The following is an 18,498-nucleotide window of genomic DNA, read 5'->3' as shown; positions in this document are numbered from 1 at the left end:
AAAAAAGAAAACCAAAGCAGGAGGCATCACAATCCTGGACTTTAGCTTCTATTACAAAGCTGTAATCATCAAGACAGTATGGTATTGGCACAAAAACAGACACATAGATCAATGGAATAGAATAGAGAACCTAGAAATGGATCCATAAATGTATGGCCAGCTAATCTTTGACAAAGCAGGAAAGAGTATCCAATGGAAAAAAGACAGTCACTTTAGTAAATGGTGCTGGGAGAACTGGACAGCAACATGCAGAAGAATGAAACTGGACCACTTTCTTACACCATACACAAAAATAAACTCAAAATGGATGAAGGACCTAAATGTGAGACAGGAAACCATCAAACCCCAGAGGAGAACGCAGGCAACAACCTCTTTGATCTCAGCCGCAGCAATTTCTTACTCGATACATCTCCAAAGGCAAGGGAATTGAAAGCAAAAATGAACTACTGGGACCTCATCAAGATAAACTTATGCACTGCAAAGGAAACAATCAACAAAACTAAAAGGCAACAGATGGAATGGGAAAAGATATTTGCAAATGACATATCATATAAAGGGTTAGTATAAAAAAATCTATAAAGAACTTAACCAAACTCAGCACCTGAAAAACAAATAATTCAGTGAAGAAATGGGCAGAAGACATGAATAGACACACTTTTCCAAAGAAGATATCCAGATGGCCAACAGGCACATGAAAAGATGCTCAACCTCACTCATCGTTAGGGAAATACAAATCAAAACCCCACTGAGATAACCAGCTCACACTGGTCAGAGTGGTTAAAATTAACAACTCAGGAAACAACAGACGCTGGTGAGGATGTGGAGAAACGGGAACCCTCTTGCACTGTTGGTGGGAATGCAAACTGGTGCAGCCAATCTGGAAAACAGTATGGAGGTTCCTCAAAAAATTAAAAATAGAACTACCCTATGACCCAGGAATAGCACTACTAGGAATTTATCCAAAGGATACAGGAGTGCTGATTCATAGGGGCACATGTACCCCAATATTTGTAGCAGCACTTTCAACCATAGCCAAATTATGGAAAGAGCCCAAATGTCCATCAACTGATGAATGGATAAAGAAGATGTGATATATATATATATGTATACATATATATATATACATACATATATGTATATATATATATACACACATACATATACATACATACATACACACACACACACGCAATGGAATACTACTTGGCAATGAGAAAGAATGAAGTCTGGCCATTTGCAGCAACGTGGATGGAACTGGAAGGTATTATGCTAAGTGAAATAAGTCAGAGAAAGATAGATATCATATGTTTTCACTCATATGTGGAACTTGAGAAACTTAACAGAAGACCATGGGGGAAGGGAAGAGGAAAAAATAGTTATAAACAGAGAGGAAGGGAGGCAAATCATAAGAGACTCTGAAATATAGAGAACAAACTGGAGGTTGATGGGGGGCGGGGGAGGGGAAAATGGGTGATGGGCATTGATGAGGGCACTTGGGATGAGCAGTGGGTGTTGCATGTAGGCGGTGAGCCATGGGAATCTGCCCCCAAAACCAAGAGCACACTGTACACACTGTATGTTAGCCAATTTGGCAATAAATCATATTTAAAAAAAAGAAAGAAGATATGGGTAACAGGCCAAAGGACCCAACACAAGAGAAAGAGTAAGAGAATTCCTAGGATGATGACGAAGTGAGTTCCCAGGATGAAAGCCATGCAGCACATCAAGTTGCAGTAGTCTACATTGCAGCAAACCAGAAGGCTGTGCAGAAATGTCTCCAGGATGAGGAGGCCAATAGTGTGCCAGATCTGTTTGGAGTATTGAGAGCATTAGCCAGTTGTGGAAGAATTTAGAAAGAAATTTAAGTAGAAATTAAAAAGTTATAGCCAGTGGAAAAGGTAGTTGTTCAAGAAAAGAGAAATGTTCATTTTACACCCTATGTCTCACTTGTAAATAATATTTGCTGAGTTACAACCATGTAAATACTGATATTTGAGCTAATAAAAATTAGAACTATATTGGGATTATTGAGGGGATAGAAATATGTATGTTTGTGAAGCGAGGTTTTGGGAAAGAGCTAATTTGTCATCTGCCAAAGTGGGAAGTCAATAGGTAATAGCAATAACACTTAAAAAAATCAGGAAATAAGAGTGTGAGAATGTCATTTAAAGACTTGGAGGTAAATACCAAAAGAAACAGAAAGAGAATTGAAAGCAGGTGTCTCTTGGGAATTGAAAATGGGGAGAAATTATTGTTTTTCTTTATATGCTTTGTGGAATTGTTTCTTTTTGAGCTATATATAAGAATAAGTTTGATTAAAAGATAACCAAGCCAGAAACAATAAGCAGGCATATACACATCTAAAATATATAAAAGTCGGATGGTAGATGCATAGTCTCTCCCCCACTACAAGGAAGAAACTGTACAGATTTGTCATATGTTATATTCTCAAGTATAACTCACTTTTATTCCCTCTTAACTCTTCTCTTTCCTTGAATAGAATAGACTTTTCATAACTGCTTTAACTGCCTGCATTTTCCCAACTGGGATCTCTACAAGGGATTTTTCTTTATAATAGAGCCTAAAAGGCTGTAGGGCAATATTCAGAAGAGAGTCACACGAACTGGCTCCTCATGTCTCCCAACTCCCTTATCTCTTCTTCAGAGCATAGAGCAGTCATGGAAGCTGCTTTTGTGTATGGGACCACGTACCAGTTTGTCCTGACCACGGAAATTGCCCTTTTGGAAAGCATTGGGTAAGTACAAGAGGCATATGTGAACAATTTTAAGTTTGCTTCTTTTACATTACTTACTCAACATCTCCATCAGACTCACATTGTGGACTTACCCGAAAGGAATTGTAAGCAGATGTGAATATATAAATGAAACCAGAAATCCCCTTCATTACTATTGTCTGCTGTTCTACAGTCTGAAAATGATTTTAAATATACAGAGGTGATATTAGGCTAAGGTGAACAAAGTCAAAATGGATAAGCCACAAGATGTGATCCCATGAGTGGCCAAGCGTATTTTAGGATTACATCTCCCACAGTGATCAGATAGGTGATAAAATAACAGCTTTCATAACTAAGCTCCAGAAGTTCTTTCTGAGAGTTCTGTAAGTTATTTTGTCAGAATGGTCTTAAATATATTTAAGTACCGTTTTTGAGCAGAACGTTTTAAATATTTTATTTTTCATGTCTAGTTTCTAGCTTACAATTTTAGGTTGAGACCTTCTTTTGACTTTTTGCCTGGGCAACCTAGGGTTGAAGTTTTTCTTTTCTTTAGTACTTACAGATACAAGGAATAGCCATGTATTTTAAAGATGTGGCTTTAAAATGCTTGTCAGGAAAATTAACCCAAAGCCAAGCAAAATGGTGATTCTGTGACTTACACCATGCAAGAGTTTTTAATGAGCCCTCTTGCTAACCTCTCAGAAAACAGTGACTGTTTGATATACTATACACAATTAATTAAACCCCAGACATTTTACAACTTTGTAAATTTAGAGGTTAGAGCATAGAAAGCAGATTAAGTGAAATGGTTTTTTGAGAGGAGTGGGTAGGCAGAGAATTAAGTTCCTGAGAAGAGAAGTTCTGTTTTTACCACTCTGTACAAAGTTAGCTCGTATTCCTTTTTACATTAATCTGTTCGTGAATTGTCATTCTGCTGGTTCCCTTATTAACGAGTTAAATAAAACTCTGATGCATGTTTACTGTTTGTATAAAAATTAATATTTTTAGCAATTTGAGACTTGTGTTGACGGTACCACAGAGCTTTGCCCTAAGTCATGGAGTCTTGAGATAACGATGAGCAGCTGGTTTGCTACTCCCAGTGTAGACTGGGGGAAGCCTTCTTATTCTCACCTCATGGCGGTTCTATCCTAGCTCCACAGTTTTTCTGAGGGTTAATTGTTTATACTTTTTTGTGTGTGTCACTAGCTTCTTTATTTATTATTTTCAACTTTATAGTTGTAAATAAAGGTGACATGCCTAAAACATAGAGGGGTGTTTATTAGCAATTTAAATTAAGTTATTTATTTATTATGTATATAGGTTCTGTCATTTTATCTTACAAATTCTGTTCAGCAAGATATTCTATATACATAGTATATTTTCTGATCTATGGCTAAACATGGTAATGTTCTGGAGGGGTTTTTGCTTTCCCTTATTTTTAAAATGAGAATTTTAAGATATCCAGTTATTCTTTTTTTTTCTTTTGTATACTTTTGAGTGTATGATGCATTGGAGATGTTTGAATACTCATTTTTTCATGGATAGCAAAATGGTGAGTGATCATACCTAGACCTGATATGACAGGAAGGTACTGTGGATTCAGAGTACAATAGTCATATGGCATGACTTCTAGATGAAGAAGTTGGCTATGACTTTGGGTTGTCTCTTAGTAGAGGAGAGGTGAATGCATTTTTTTCCTTTGTTCATTCTTTTACTCAACAAATATTTATTGAATGCCTTCTGTGTGGTAGGCACTATTCTAGTTGCTGGGGCTGTAACACTGGATAAGTCTAGTATATTAGTTGTTATAGCACATTGCGCCTGAATTTGTTTGAAATTATATGTTGGTTAAGGGAGGTGTACATGATAGGTAGTATAAGAGGTAGATACCATAGGAACACCAGGGGTTTCTGTTACCTCCCCGTACTCCCTTCTTTAAGAATCTGTGTATAGACCAAGAAACATGTTACACCCTCACCCCATTTATCACTGTCAGTTAAATCAGAGATGGCCATCTGATCCATGGTCAGCCAGCCCACTGGCTTATCTGAGCAAATTAGGTCCCCTCTCGGGAACTTGGAATTGAGCATGGAGAAACTAAACTATACAGTGTTTTGGCTCTCTTGCTTATAGGAATGTTTTGCCCATGTAGAAGTAAAGCAGAGAGAATTGTCATATATGTGTGTGTGTGTGTGTGTGTGTGTGTGTATATACACATATATATACATATATATATGTATATATATATATATATATATATATATATATATATATATAAATGTTTATTTTGGAAGGAGAGAGAGGAAGAGCATGAGCAGGGGAGGAGCAGAGAGAGAGAGAGAGAGAGAGAGAGGGAGACACAGAATCCGAAACAGACTCCAGGCTGTGAGCTGTCAGCACAGAGCCTGATGCAGGGCTCAAACTCATGAACCGTGAGATCATGACTTGAGCCAAAGTCAGTGCTTAACTGACTGAGCCACCTAGGCGCCCTGAGAGAGTTGTCATTATAGAGAGAGTTGGGAGCTGAAAGGTATTAATGGCAAAATGAAGGTCCCTTGAACTCTTGCTATTCAGATTTATACGTTCATTCTCTGATCCACTTACTTGAATTTTCCTTGTATCCTGTAGTATATACTTCTACACTTCCAATAAGTAGCCCCCCCACTACCTTTTTGGTTACCTACAACCCATGATCTCTGATTCAGTAATTTTCCAGTATTATTTTATTATTTCAGAGGTTATGATATGAGATCCAACCTCAGCTGGGTCTTCCTGCTTTCAGCACTTTACTTTCAGTATATTTAGGGTTCTCCTTAAAAAATTACATACTTTGATTGGGTCTTGGCTATATATTTCCTTTGTCTAAAGTACCCATTTGTCTTATCTTCTTGGAGAAGTCATTCTTTTCTTTTCTGTTTTTAATCTCTGTGATCTTCCTCTCCCTTTCTTTCTTCTCCCTGACTTGAAGCAGAATGAAATATTTCTGTTTCTCATAGCACTCTGCATGTTATAGCACTTATAAACTACATTAAAAAAACTAAATATATTCACTTTATTCTAAGCCCCTCAAGTATTTGAATTATCTTATTCATCTGAGTCTTTTGTATTTAGTACACATTAAGTAATCCTTGAGTGATCATTTCTTTAATCAGTAAATCTATTAGAAATTGGTTTATCATTAAATTTGAAATCAGTGAACCTCAGATCTCAGTTTAAGCATGTATCAAGAATTGAAATAACATTTTAAAAATAAAAATTTACAGTTTTTACCAAACCCTACTAATGCCATATGGAGATTTTTAAAATGTTATTTTAATTTTGGCAAACCTTACTTACCCACTATAAGTTTACCTTTGAATTGTCATATTGACAGGATGCCAGAACTCAAATTATAAGCCATATTTGCTGAGTTTTGTAATATTTCAGATACAAACTCACAAACTCCCACAAACTGTCACATGGTTTCTATCTTAAGGCATGTTTTGGCTGAAGTTTATTCAAAACAGATTTGAGTTTAAATTAAACCTAGAAAATTTGTGTTACAAGGCTTTATTTAGCATAGTTCTAGAAAAGCAACTACATTTGAAGATAATCTCCTTGTCCTCAAGGTGACAGTCTTTTATTAAAAAAAAAAAAATTGTGTAGACCTGCCTGTAATCTAATTTAGAAACTACTGTATTAAAGAGCTCAGGGAAAAAAGTTGCTTATACAACTCAAAAACTGTACCTTCTTTTTCGCTTAGGTCCATTTTATTTTGTTTTACTGTTTTACATTTTTACTAAAAAGGTAATTCAATAGCATGAGACTTAAAGACAAAGATACTTGGAACTATGTCTTTCTGGATGGTAGAAAGATCATACGTTGAACTTCTTCATGTATTGTCTTGTGTCCCTAATTTTTAATTTGCAGCACTGAGGCCATAGAAAATGCACATTTCTACTTTTTTCATTGTAAACAAGTTTTGGATTTGACCCAGCAATGTAGAAGAACACTGATGGAACAGCCACTGGCTACACTAAACATTCATCGATTTATTAAGACAATGGAAGCACCTCTGCTGGTATGTTTCTTACTTTAATATATTAGATAATTCATACATAAAATTTATTAAGTTTTCATCCATAGATATGCTAAATTTTATTTAGATGTGCTCTATTTTTTCCCATTTCCTTGGACATACTCATTGAGGGTGATTTATGAGTAACTACTTATTAAAGGTAGAATAGAATAATATTCATGAAATGATATTTTAATGCCTGGAAGTATTGTTGCATTGAAATCTAGGGGCGCCTGGGTGGCGCAGTCAGTTAAGTGTCCGACTTCAGCCAGGTCACGATCTCGCGGTCCGTGAGTTCAAGCCCTGCGTCAGGCTCTGGGCTGATGGCTCAGAGCCTGGAGCCTGTTTCCGATTCTGTGTCTCCCTCTCTCTCTGCCTCTCCCCCGTTCATGCTCTGTCTCTCTCTGTCCCAAAAATAAATAAACGTTGAAAAAAAAAAAAATTTAAAAAAAAGAAATCCAAATATAGCTTCGTGTAAGTGGAAATATTCTGTGGTAGTTTTTTTTTAAAATAAATATTTCTTTTTTTTTTTTTTTAATTTCAGAGAGAGAGAGAGAGAGAGAGAACATGAGCAGGGAAGGGGCAGAGAGAGAGGGGGAGAGAGAATCCCAAGAAGATCGTGTGGAGCCAGATGTGGGGCTCGAACTCATGAATCTAGATCAGGACCTGAGCCAAAATCAAGAGTGAGCAGCTTAAGTGATTGAGCCATCCAGGCCCCCCTCTGTGGTAGTTATAATGAACTGCAACCACTCCAAGATCACAAAGATCATATCATGGTTAGGAAAGACTTCTTTTGTGAATGTTTTGATGGCTACTTTAAAAGTTGGTAAATATTGGACTATAGCATTTCTGGTGCCCCACTTTCCTTAGTGCTAGCTGGGAAGAATTTATAGAGATGGTGATCATCAGACCTTTCTCTCTGAAAGTTTGAAGGATTGTCCTGAGCATGCACAAAACCTCAGTAGGCCTTCTTACTGAGTACTTCCTTTGTAAATAAAAATGATGCATGTGTATTATAAATAATCCAAACAGTGTGGCAAAATATAAATAAAAAAAATTTTTTAAGCCATCTAATCCTGGCACTCAAGAAATATTAGATGTCAGATGACCATCACACCAGTCTGTACCCATATAGATACATATAGTGTCTGTGGGTGTGTGGATTAATAGACACATCCTATTGTATGTGCTACTTTATAGTAAGAAATTTATATTCTTACTTGAATTCAGCAGAGGAAAAAGAAGGTGATGTGAAAAGAAGGATTACGGAAATTTTGATATATCATTTGTTCATTTGTGGGCTCTTTAGGAAATGTTTTGAATGTTGAAAATGATTATGAAAAACATTAAGAAATTAATTATTTTTTTTAAAAACTACACATTTTCATTTTAGATAGAATTGATCTACTTTTTGCTGTGAAAAATGAGAAAATCAAGTTAATATATTTATTTCCATCTTAGCTCCTCTTACCCTTCTTTCATTTTTTTAATGTTTATTTATTTTTAAGAGAGAGACAGAGTGCCAGTGGGGGAGGGGCAGGCTTCAGGATCTGAGGTGTCAGCACAGAGCCCCACGTGGGGCTCGAACCCACGATCTGTGAGATCATGATCTGAGCCAAAGTCAGACACTTAACCGACTGAGCCACCCAGGCGGCCCTCCTCTTACCCCTCTGATTTTTGTTAGTTTTGTGTTATTTTTAATTTTTAAGGTTTATAATACTTGTATTTTATTTTGTAACTATAATTCCCTCCTCTTATAAAAGCTTTTCTTCTACATTTAAATATATTCAGAGTTTATCAGCCCCAGTTTTACTGGCTTCATTCCAGAGTTTATTTTGAGTCAGTTTTTGTTTGGTTGGATTTTGCCTTCAAATATTTTTTTTTTAAAGCAGTATATAAATCTTTTTCCTTTCCTTTCACATGGCAGAGGGGGCATATTTCTTACTTCCTTGGAGAGAATATCCCCTGAATTTGTTTTATCTTCCATTTCAGCATAGAACCCTGAGAAAGACACCAGCTCACGTTCAGTTCTTCACAAGCCTCCTAGAGAGGAGTTCTCTCTAGACTCCTTTCCTTCTTACCCAATGCAGAAATATTACTAAGAATTCTCAGGATTTTGTCTACTCACCAGTACTACTTTTGCTCTTTGAGGCAGGACTAGAACTAATCCCAAGTTTTACTAAAAATATGCATTTCCTTTTTTGACTACCACATTCTGGCTTGAAGTCCTGTCCCATTCCTAAAGTTTCTGCTTATTAGTTTTGTTTTGCTGTTTTAAAACTGGTTTTTTTTTAAAGATAGATAATGAGGAAGGCAATTCTCTGGTCTTACTTCACTTTACTATATGTACTTATCAGAAATTATGGAAAGTTAGTTTTTAAATTTTTTTTAATGTTTATTTTTGAGACACAAACACACACAGCATGAGCCAGCGAGGGGCAGAGAGAGAGGGAGACACAGAATCTGAAACAGTCTCCAGGCTCTGAGCTGTCAGCACAGAGCCTGATGTGCTTGAACTCACAGACCGTGAGATCATGACCTGAGCCGAAGTCAGATGCTCAACCGACTGAGCCATCCAGGTGCCCCTGTAATGCTAGTTTTGACATTAAAAAACAAAAACTCTGAAGATTTCATAATGACTTGGTATTCAGTGAAATGTGGCCTTCCTTGAAAGCACGATGCCATGTACACCATTTGTATTATATTATATGTGAATGGCAGCTCCTGAAACATACATTCTAGAAAGAACAAGGTAAATGGCACTCCTAGAACTGTGCAGAGCAGGTGCCCCTGCTCCAAGCCACTATTCACCCAATAGTAATTACTAGTAATACTAGTCAATCCAAGTCCCTTCTAAAATGGAGTTTGTTTCCTGGTACAGCCACTCTGGAAAACAGTGTGGAAGTTCCTCAAAAAATCAAAAATACAATTACCCTAAGGGCAGCCTGTGTGGCTCAGTTGGTTAAGCATCCGACTCTTGACTTTGGCTCAGGTCATGATGTTGTGGTTTGTAAGTTCAAGCCCTGCATCAGGCTCTGCACACTGACAGTGTGGAGCCTGCTTGGGATTCTCTCTCTCCCTCTTTCTCTGCCCCTCCCCCACTCACTCTCTCTCAAAATAAATAAACTTAAAAAAAAAAGAATTACCTTACAACCCAGCATTAGCACTACTAGTGCTATTGTATCCAAAGGATACAAAAATGCTGATTCATAGGAGCACATATACCCCAATGTTTATAGCAGCACTATCAACAATAGCCAAATTATGGAAAGAGCTCAAATTTCCATCAACTGATGAATGGATAAAGAAGATGGGGTATATATACAATGGAATACTATTCAGCGATGAAAAAGAATGAAATCTTGCCATATGCAACAACATGGATGGAACTGGAGGGTATTATGCTAAGTGAAATAAGTCAGTCAGAGAAAGACAGATTTCATATGTTTTCACTCATTTATGGAATTTGAGAAACAACAGAAGACCATGGGGGAAGAAAAAAAATAGTTACAGAGAGGGAGGCAAACCATAAGAGACTCTTAACCTCTAAACTCTAAACCTTGGTGTCAGCCTAGAAAGCCTTGGCAGTCCAAAAGCACAGATTAGTGGATTTGTCCCCATCAGAACAGAGCAAATGAATGCAAAGTACAGAAAAGGGAGACAAGCCTTAATGTAAGGTTCCCTGAGACTCTGGGTGGGATGGCTAAAGCTTACCCTTGCAGGAATGGGAAGATGATAAAGGGTTCTGAGCTAGTTTGGTCACTTTTCCATCTTGGTATTTTAAACATTTGGCTACATCAGTATTTGAGGTTGTTTTTGTTCTTGGAGAAAACACTGGAGGTTAAAAAACAAAGGCCAAACACTGACAGAAAACACCTCTTAGAACAAGATTTGATGTACCTGGTTTATGCCTTTTGATGGTATAGCAAGCTAGAACAGGGGATGGGGGTGGCAGTAGAGAGGTCCTTGAAGTTAGTACCTAAATTTAATTACTTCTTACAAGTTCTTAACAATAAGACTTAGTAGTAGTTTACTTTGGTAGTGTTTCTTACTTTGTTCTTATTTTCTCACAACCCCACTGATGCTCATCCTCCCCTCTCACATTTCTCTTAACCATTCCTCCTTTATTGTCTTCCACATTAATCTATATACAGGCTTTTGGGGTTCAATCATAGTTAGGTTTTGTATGATTAGTAAGGTGTCTTGTAAACTAGCCTAGGCTTGTGGGTCCAGAATATGAGATAATTCATGTGTTTACATTATCTGTAAACATTAATAAAACTATAAACTGGGATTTGGACTTTTTTGCAGACTTTTTGTGTGCTTGATCATTGCAATGATTGACATTATTATTTCACTTCTAAGCATATGAAAATAGGTGAATATTGGGAGTGTGTGTGTGTGTGTATTAAGAAGATAGAGTGCTTGTATACTTAATTGTAGATATATAACACAACTATGTCTTATAATCAGGTTGTGGGCATGTCATTTTAATCCTCACAAACTGAAAATAAATCTTGAACATAGAATTTTTAAGTGGGTTTCAATCTTGAATTGATTAAGAGACATTCTGGCAGGTATGGAGTTACCTAGATGCCTTCTTAAGGTTCCCAATGTTGAAGATAGATAGGAAGATGATTTGGTTATTGTCCTGTTGGCTAATACCAAAAACATTTTAGATGCTGATGGGTTTCTCTATATTGGATTCAATTTATTCTGGTATATAGAAATAAAGCTTTTATCTGGATACCAAGGAGACTCTTCAAGTCCAAATATCTGATAAAATATTTAAAAACAGATAAAAATGTAGTATAATTTATCTGAAAATGTTAATTTTTTGTTTGTGCATCTGACAAAGCTCTCTGTCTCAGATTCAAGACACTTGAATTAAGTTAAACCTACTCTTTTCTGTAGGTAATTAGAAGGATGCTATTATGGTTTGTTCATTTAGCTTCTCTTATTCCTTGAAGACTCATGTGGCAGTGTGCAGCATTATATATAGCAGTGTGTTGGCTCCTTTCATTATTGCCCCATTTCCTTTTTTTTATTGTGGCAAAAATACATAACATAAATTTACCCTCTTATAAGTGTATAAAACAGTATTGTTGACTCTATGCATATTGTTGTACAACAGATCTCTAGAACTTTTTCATCTTGAATGAATGAAACTCTGTACCCATTGAGAAGCAGCTCCCCATTTCCCCATCTCTCCAGCCTTGGCAATCATTCTGCTTTCTGTTTCTATGAATTGGATTACTTTAGAGACCTCATATAAGTGGAATCATGTAGTATTTGTCTTTTTGTAATTGGCTTATTTCACTTAGCATAATGTCCTCAAGGTTCATCCATGTTGTAGTATTTGTCAGGATTACCTTCTTTTTTTCTATGTTGTGAATATTGGCATTCTTAAAAAAACTTTTTATTTACATTCTAGTTAGTTAACATACAATGTAATATTAGTTTCAGGGGTTCAACACTTCCATACATCACTTGGTGTTTATCACAACAAGTATACTCCTTAATCCCCATCACCTATTTAACCCATCCCCACACCCACCTCCCTTCTTGAGGTGTTATGTATAACATTTTATTTATTGATTTATCATTGATGAGTAGGTTGCTTCCACATCTTGGCCATTGTGAATAATGCTGCAGTGAAGATGGGTTTGCAAATCTCTCTTTGAGATCTTGCTTTTAATTCTTTTGGATATATACCAGAAATGAACTTGCTGGATCATATGGTAGTTCTGTTTTTAATTTTTTGAGCAAACTTTATACTTTTCTATATAGTGGTTGCATCATTTTACATGCCCAACAACTGTGTGCAAGAGTTTTTAATCTCTCCGCATCCTTGCCAATTCTTGTTATTTTGTGTTATTGTTGTTTTAATATTAGCCATTCTAATGGTTTTGATAATCTCACTGTGGTTTTACTTTGCATATCCCCGATGATCAGTTAAGTTTTTCATATGCCTGTTGGTCATTTGTATATCTTCTTTGGAGAAATGTCTATTCCAGTCCTTTGCCCTTTTTTTTTTTAAATTTTTTTTTTTTTTTTCAACGTTTATTTATTTTTGGGACAGAGAGAGACAGAGCATGAACGGGGGAGGGGCAGAGAGAGAGGGAGACACAGAATCGGAAACAGGCTCCAGGCTCTGAGCCATCAGCCCAGAGCCCGACGCGGGGCTCAAACTCGCGGACCGCGAGATCGTGACCTGGCTGAAGTCGGACGCTTAACCGACTGCGCCACCCAGGCGCCCCTCCTTTGCCCTTTTTTAAGTTGTTATTTTGTTGTTGTTGTTAAGTTGTAGTTCTTTATTCTGGATATTAACCCCTTATCTGATAATGGCTTGCAGTATTTTCTCCCTTTTTGATTATTTCGTCCCACAGTGCAGACTTGTTTAAGTTTGATGTAGTTCTATTTGTCTATTTTTGCTTTTGTTGCCTGTGCCTGTGATGTCATTTCCAAGAAATCATTTGTGTTCTAGTGTCATAAGGCTTTCCCCTACATTTTCTTCTAGGAGTTTTATAGTTTCATTTAGGTTGCTAGTTCATCTTGAGTTATTTTTGTATGGGTATAAGATGAAAATTTCTTAATTCTTTTGCATGTGGATATCTAGTTTTCCCAGCACCATTTGTTGAAGAGACTTTCTTTTACCCATTGCATAGCCTTGGTTCCCTTGTCAAAGATCATTTGACCATGTATGCAAGAGCTTATTTCTGGGCTCTCTATTCTGTTCTATTGGTCTGTGTTTAAATGCAGTATGTTTTGAAATCAGGAGTTGTGAGGCCTCCAGCTTTATTCTTTCTTAAGATTTTTTTGGCTATTTGGTGTCCCTTGAGATTCCACATGAATTTTAGGATTTTTTTTTTTTTTCTGTTTCTGTAAAAATGCCATTGGGATTTTGATAAGGATTGCTTTGAATTTGTAGATGACTTTGGGTAGTATGGACATTTTAACAATATTAAATCTAGCCCACGAACATGATTGGGATGTCTTTACGTTTATTTGCATCTTCTTTAATTTCTTCTAGCAATGTTTTATAGTTTTCAGTGTATAAGTCTTTTGCTTTCTTGGTTAAACTTATTCCTAAGTATTTTATTCTTTTTGATGCTATTATAAATGGGATTATTTTCTTAGTTTCCTTTTTGAATAGCTCCTTGTTAGTGCATAGAAACACAACTGATTTCTCAGTGTTGATTTTATATCCTGCAACTTTGTTGAATTCATTCATTAGTTTGGACAGTACTTTTTGTGGAATCTTTAGGGTTTTCTGCATAGAAGATCATGTCATCTGTCTACAGAGATAATTTTGCTTTTTCTTTTTTAATTGTATGCTATTTATTTATTATTGATTGATTGATTTGCCTCGTTGCTCTGTTAACTAATTACTATGTTAAACAGAAGTGGCAAGAGTGGGCATCATTGCTTTGTTCCTGATCTTAGAGGAAAAGCTGTCAGTTTGTCACTGTTGAGTCTGATTTTAGCTGTGGGCTTTTCATATATAACATTTATTATGTTGAAGTAATCTTCTCTTCTTAGTTTGTTGAATGTTTTTGTCATGAAAGACTGTTAAATTTGATCAAATACTTTTTCTTCATCAGTTGAGATGATTTTTGTCCTTTGTCCTCCTAATGTAGTATATTACATGGATTGATTTTGAACCATCCTTCATCCCAGGGATAAATTCTACTGGCTAATGGGTTTAGTTTTTTTAATGTGCTGTTGAATTCAGTTTACAAGTACTTTGTTAAGGATATTTGCATCAGTATTCGTCAGGGATATTTTCTTGCAGTTACCTTGCAGTATCTTGCCTGGCTTTGGTGTCAAAGTAGTTGGCCTCCTACAGTGAGTTTGGAAGTGTTCTCTTTTTGGGAAGAGTTTGTGAAGGATTTGCATTAATTCTTCTTTAATGTTTGATAGAATTCTTCAGTGAAGCCATCTGGGCCTGGGCTTTTCTTTGTTGGGAGGTTTTTGATTACTGATTCAATCTCCTTGTTATATGTCTGTTCAGATTTTCTATTTCTACATATTCAGTCTTAGTAAGTTGTATGTGTCTGGGAATTTATCCACATCTTCTAGTTTATCCAAGGTATAGGTGTATAGTAGTTCATAGCATCTTTTTTTTTTTTTTAATGTTTATTTATTTTTGAGACAGAGAGAGACAGAGCATGAATGGGGGAGGGTCAGAGAGAGAGGGAGACACAGAATCGGAAACAGGCTCCAGGCTCTGAGCTGTCAGCACAGAGCCCGACGCGGGGCTCGAACTCATGGACCGTGTGAGATCATGACCTGAGCCGAAGTCGGACGCTCAATCGACTGAGCCACCCAGGCGCCCCTCATAGCATCTCTTACAATCCATTTCGCCTTTATATCCTTTTTTGAAAATTAATTTCTAAGTAATTTAATAGTAACATATGAATTTTAGAAAAATATTGGTAATCCCCCCAATACAGGAGTGTTTTGTTACTTTTGTATGTTCTCTTTTAACAATTTATATATTTTTACATAAAATACATAAAATATTTTATAAAAATATCAACTATAAAACATTGATGTATTTTATATAAAATATATATTATACTGTTTTCTAAAATATATATTACTATAATATTTTACATAAAGTACATAGTATTTTTATGGATATATAAAATTACTAATTGCAATTTTTATGGTAATAATCTGTTACTTTTTCTATCTATCAAGGACTTTTTTGATTTTGTCTTTTGTCTAATGGAATGGATTATAGCTTTTATGATTAAGAAACTACAAGTTAAAAAAATTTTTTTTTTAACGTTTATTCATTTTTGAGACAGAGAGAGACAGAGCATGAACGGGGGAGGGTCAGAGAGAGGGAGACACAGAATCTGAAACAGGCTCCAGGCTCTGAGCTGCCAGCACAGAGCCCGACGCGGGGCCCGAACCCACGGACCGCGAGATCATGACCTGAGCCGAAGTCGGCCGCTTAACCAACTGAGCCACCCAGGTGCCCCATGAAACTACAAGTTTTTAAAAGAATTATACCAGCTTATACAGAAAGGGACACAGCACAGCACAGAAACAGCACAAAATGAAGAGTTCTTTGGATCCCCAAATTTCTATCAGCACGAACAGGCTGAGAAATCTACTCAGCTGCAGACACAGCACCTTTTTTTTGTAAACTGGAAAGGATGAGCTGGGCATTCTGGAAAACAGTGTGGAGGTTCCTCAAAAAATTAAGAATAGACCTACCCTATGACCAAGCAGTAGCACCGCTAGGAATTTACCCAAGGGATACAGGAGTACTGATGCATAGGGGCACTTGTATCCCAATGTTTATAGCAGCACTCTCAACAATAGCCAAATTATGGAAGGAGCCTAAATGTCCATCAACTGATGAATGGATAAAGAAATTGTGATTTATATACACAATGGAGTACTACGTGGCAGTGAGAAAGAATGAAATATGGCCCTTTGTAGCAACGTGGATGGAACTGGAAAGTGTTATGCTAAGTGAAATAAGCCATACAGAGAAAGACAGATACCATATGTTTTCACTCTTATGTGGATCCTGTGAAACTTAACAGAAACCCATGGGGGAGGGGAAGGAAAAAAAAAAAAAAGAGGCTAGAGTGGGAGAGAGCCAAAGCCTAAGAGACTCTTAAAAACTGAGAACAAACTGAGGGTTGATGGGGGGTGGGAGGGCGGGGAGGGTGGGTGATGGGTATTAAGGAGGGCACCTTTTGGGATGAGCACTGGGTGTTGTATGGAAACCAATTTGACAATAAATTTCATATATTGAAAAAAAAAAAAAAAAAGAAAGGATGAGCTGGGGGACAGAGGGCCCAGAGTTTATCATTAAAAGCCTCAGAGAACAACCCTTAGGGAGTAGGACTGAGCCATAATCAATTAACTGGCAACATGTTGGATGGACTAAAGAACCCTGTGCCCTAATGACTACTGTGTGCCTCCTTTTTCTCTCCTTTGAAACAGGAGTGTATATAGCCCTCATCCCATGCCTGCTCAGTCATTGTTGAGTATGTATTAGGGACAAATAATTTATCTCTTTAGTTCATAGGTCTTCAGATTGAGAACAGTTCTGAAGGTCCTCTGTCCTTGGGACCACACTAGAGGAACTTCATCAACACCTGGACCTGAATGTAGAGGATGAGATCTTAGACTTTGCATTGATCCTCAAAAGTCTGATGGGATGAAGCCTGAGAATCTTTGAGATAAGTGTGTTTTGCATATGTGTGGGGGGAGGTGTGAATTGTTACAGCCAGAGGGTAGACTACTGACCATAACAATTCACATCTCTCCTACTTGCAAAATACACTGGTTCCTCTCTCCAAGACCTCCAAAGCCCTATCCCATCGGACTTTGATTGTATATTCCAAAGATGGAAATAACAATATCTCCCATTCCATAAGCATCTCCTTATCCATAAGCTAACCTTATCACTGTGCCTATCCAGTGGAGTCTGTGCCCTTCTCCTTGACACTGGTTGGGCCTCTGTGACTGCCTTCACCAGTGGAATGGGGCTGAAGTGATGATGTGTAACTCCTGAGGCTATATGTCACAAAATGCCTTGTGCTTCTCCTTTGTTCTTTTTGGTTACTCATTCTTGAAACCCAGGTACCATGCTGTGACATTAAATCTGAGGAGAAATTCTAGTGAAGAGGAATTGAGGCCCCTAGTGCACAGCGATGGCTGAGCTCCTATAGTCAGCATCAGCTTGCTAGCCAATGAATGATCCATCTTTAAAGCCGACCTCCAGCATCCAGTCCAGGCGCCCTGCTAATGCCATATGGAGCAGAGATGAGCTTGCAAATATATGAACAAAATAAGTGATTCTTGTTATTTGAAGCCATTAGGTTTTAGAGTACTTTTCTCTATACACAGTGAGAGATGCTCAGAATATACCCTCCAAGTGATCTTATCTGTTTCTATAGCATTAACTACACTGATTTGATAATCAGAACTTTCAGGTCAAATTTTTCTTTGGACTTTCTGACCCATATATCTAACTATTAATTACACTGTATCTCTTGTATATCTAACTACTAATTAGCTGTATCTCTCCTTAAGCTCAGTATGTCCAACATCAATGTGTTGTCCTTCTCCACCATCTGTTCTTTCTCCATTATCTTTGTTAATTTACTGTCTAGTCATTAGTAGCAGAAACCTGGGAGATCATTCTCATTTTCTGCATCTCCCCACCTCTATAATTTTACAACCTAGATATCTTTTGAATTCATTCTAACAGCTAATGCCTTAATTGAAGTTTTCACCAACTCTCATGTCCTATTTTAATAATAGTAACTGATCTAGTCTCTAGTCTTCCCCCCTTTTTTTTTTTAACTCATGTTGAGTTTATACTCACTATTGCTGTCAGAGTAATATTTTTAAACACATGTTACAATATTTCTTACGAGTTTATTTTTTTGTAATATTTTTTTTTTTTTTGAGAGAGAGTGTGTGTGTGCACATGCATGTGTGAGCAGGGGAGGGGGCAGAGGGAGAGAGAGACTCTTAAGCAGGCTCCGTGCTCAACACAGAGCCTGAAGTGGGGCTCGATCTCACAACTGTGAGATCATGACCTAGGCCCCAAAATCAAGAGTTGGACGCTTAACTGACTGACCAACACAGGCACCCATCTTACAGTTTCTAAATGATTTCAGTTTACTTACAGAAGAAAGCCCTACTTTCTTTGGAGGATATAATGGTT

At 37.0% G+C, this 18,498-nt stretch overlaps 1 protein-coding gene across 4 annotated transcripts in view; it reads left to right on the top strand.

The window, feature by feature from the left end:
• The window catches only part of TXNDC16 (thioredoxin domain containing 16), a 137,173-nt gene that overhangs the window by 43,822 nt on the left and 74,853 nt on the right, over positions 1-18,498 (top strand). For all 4 annotated transcript variants that reach the window (XM_047862816.1, XM_047862814.1, XM_047862815.1 and 1 more), the window contains 2 exons: positions 2,665-2,755; positions 6,644-6,794. In XM_047862816.1, coding sequence (XP_047718772.1) covers positions 2,665-2,755; positions 6,644-6,794 — 242 coding nt within the window. The remainder of the gene's footprint in view (positions 1-2,664; positions 2,756-6,643; positions 6,795-18,498) is intronic.

The sequence above is a fragment of the Prionailurus viverrinus genome, chromosome B3, assembly GCF_022837055.1.
Source record: "Prionailurus viverrinus isolate Anna chromosome B3, UM_Priviv_1.0, whole genome shotgun sequence".
Lineage (NCBI taxonomy): Eukaryota > Metazoa > Chordata > Mammalia > Carnivora > Felidae > Prionailurus > Prionailurus viverrinus.
This window is presented reverse-complemented; position numbering and strand designations above follow the sequence as displayed.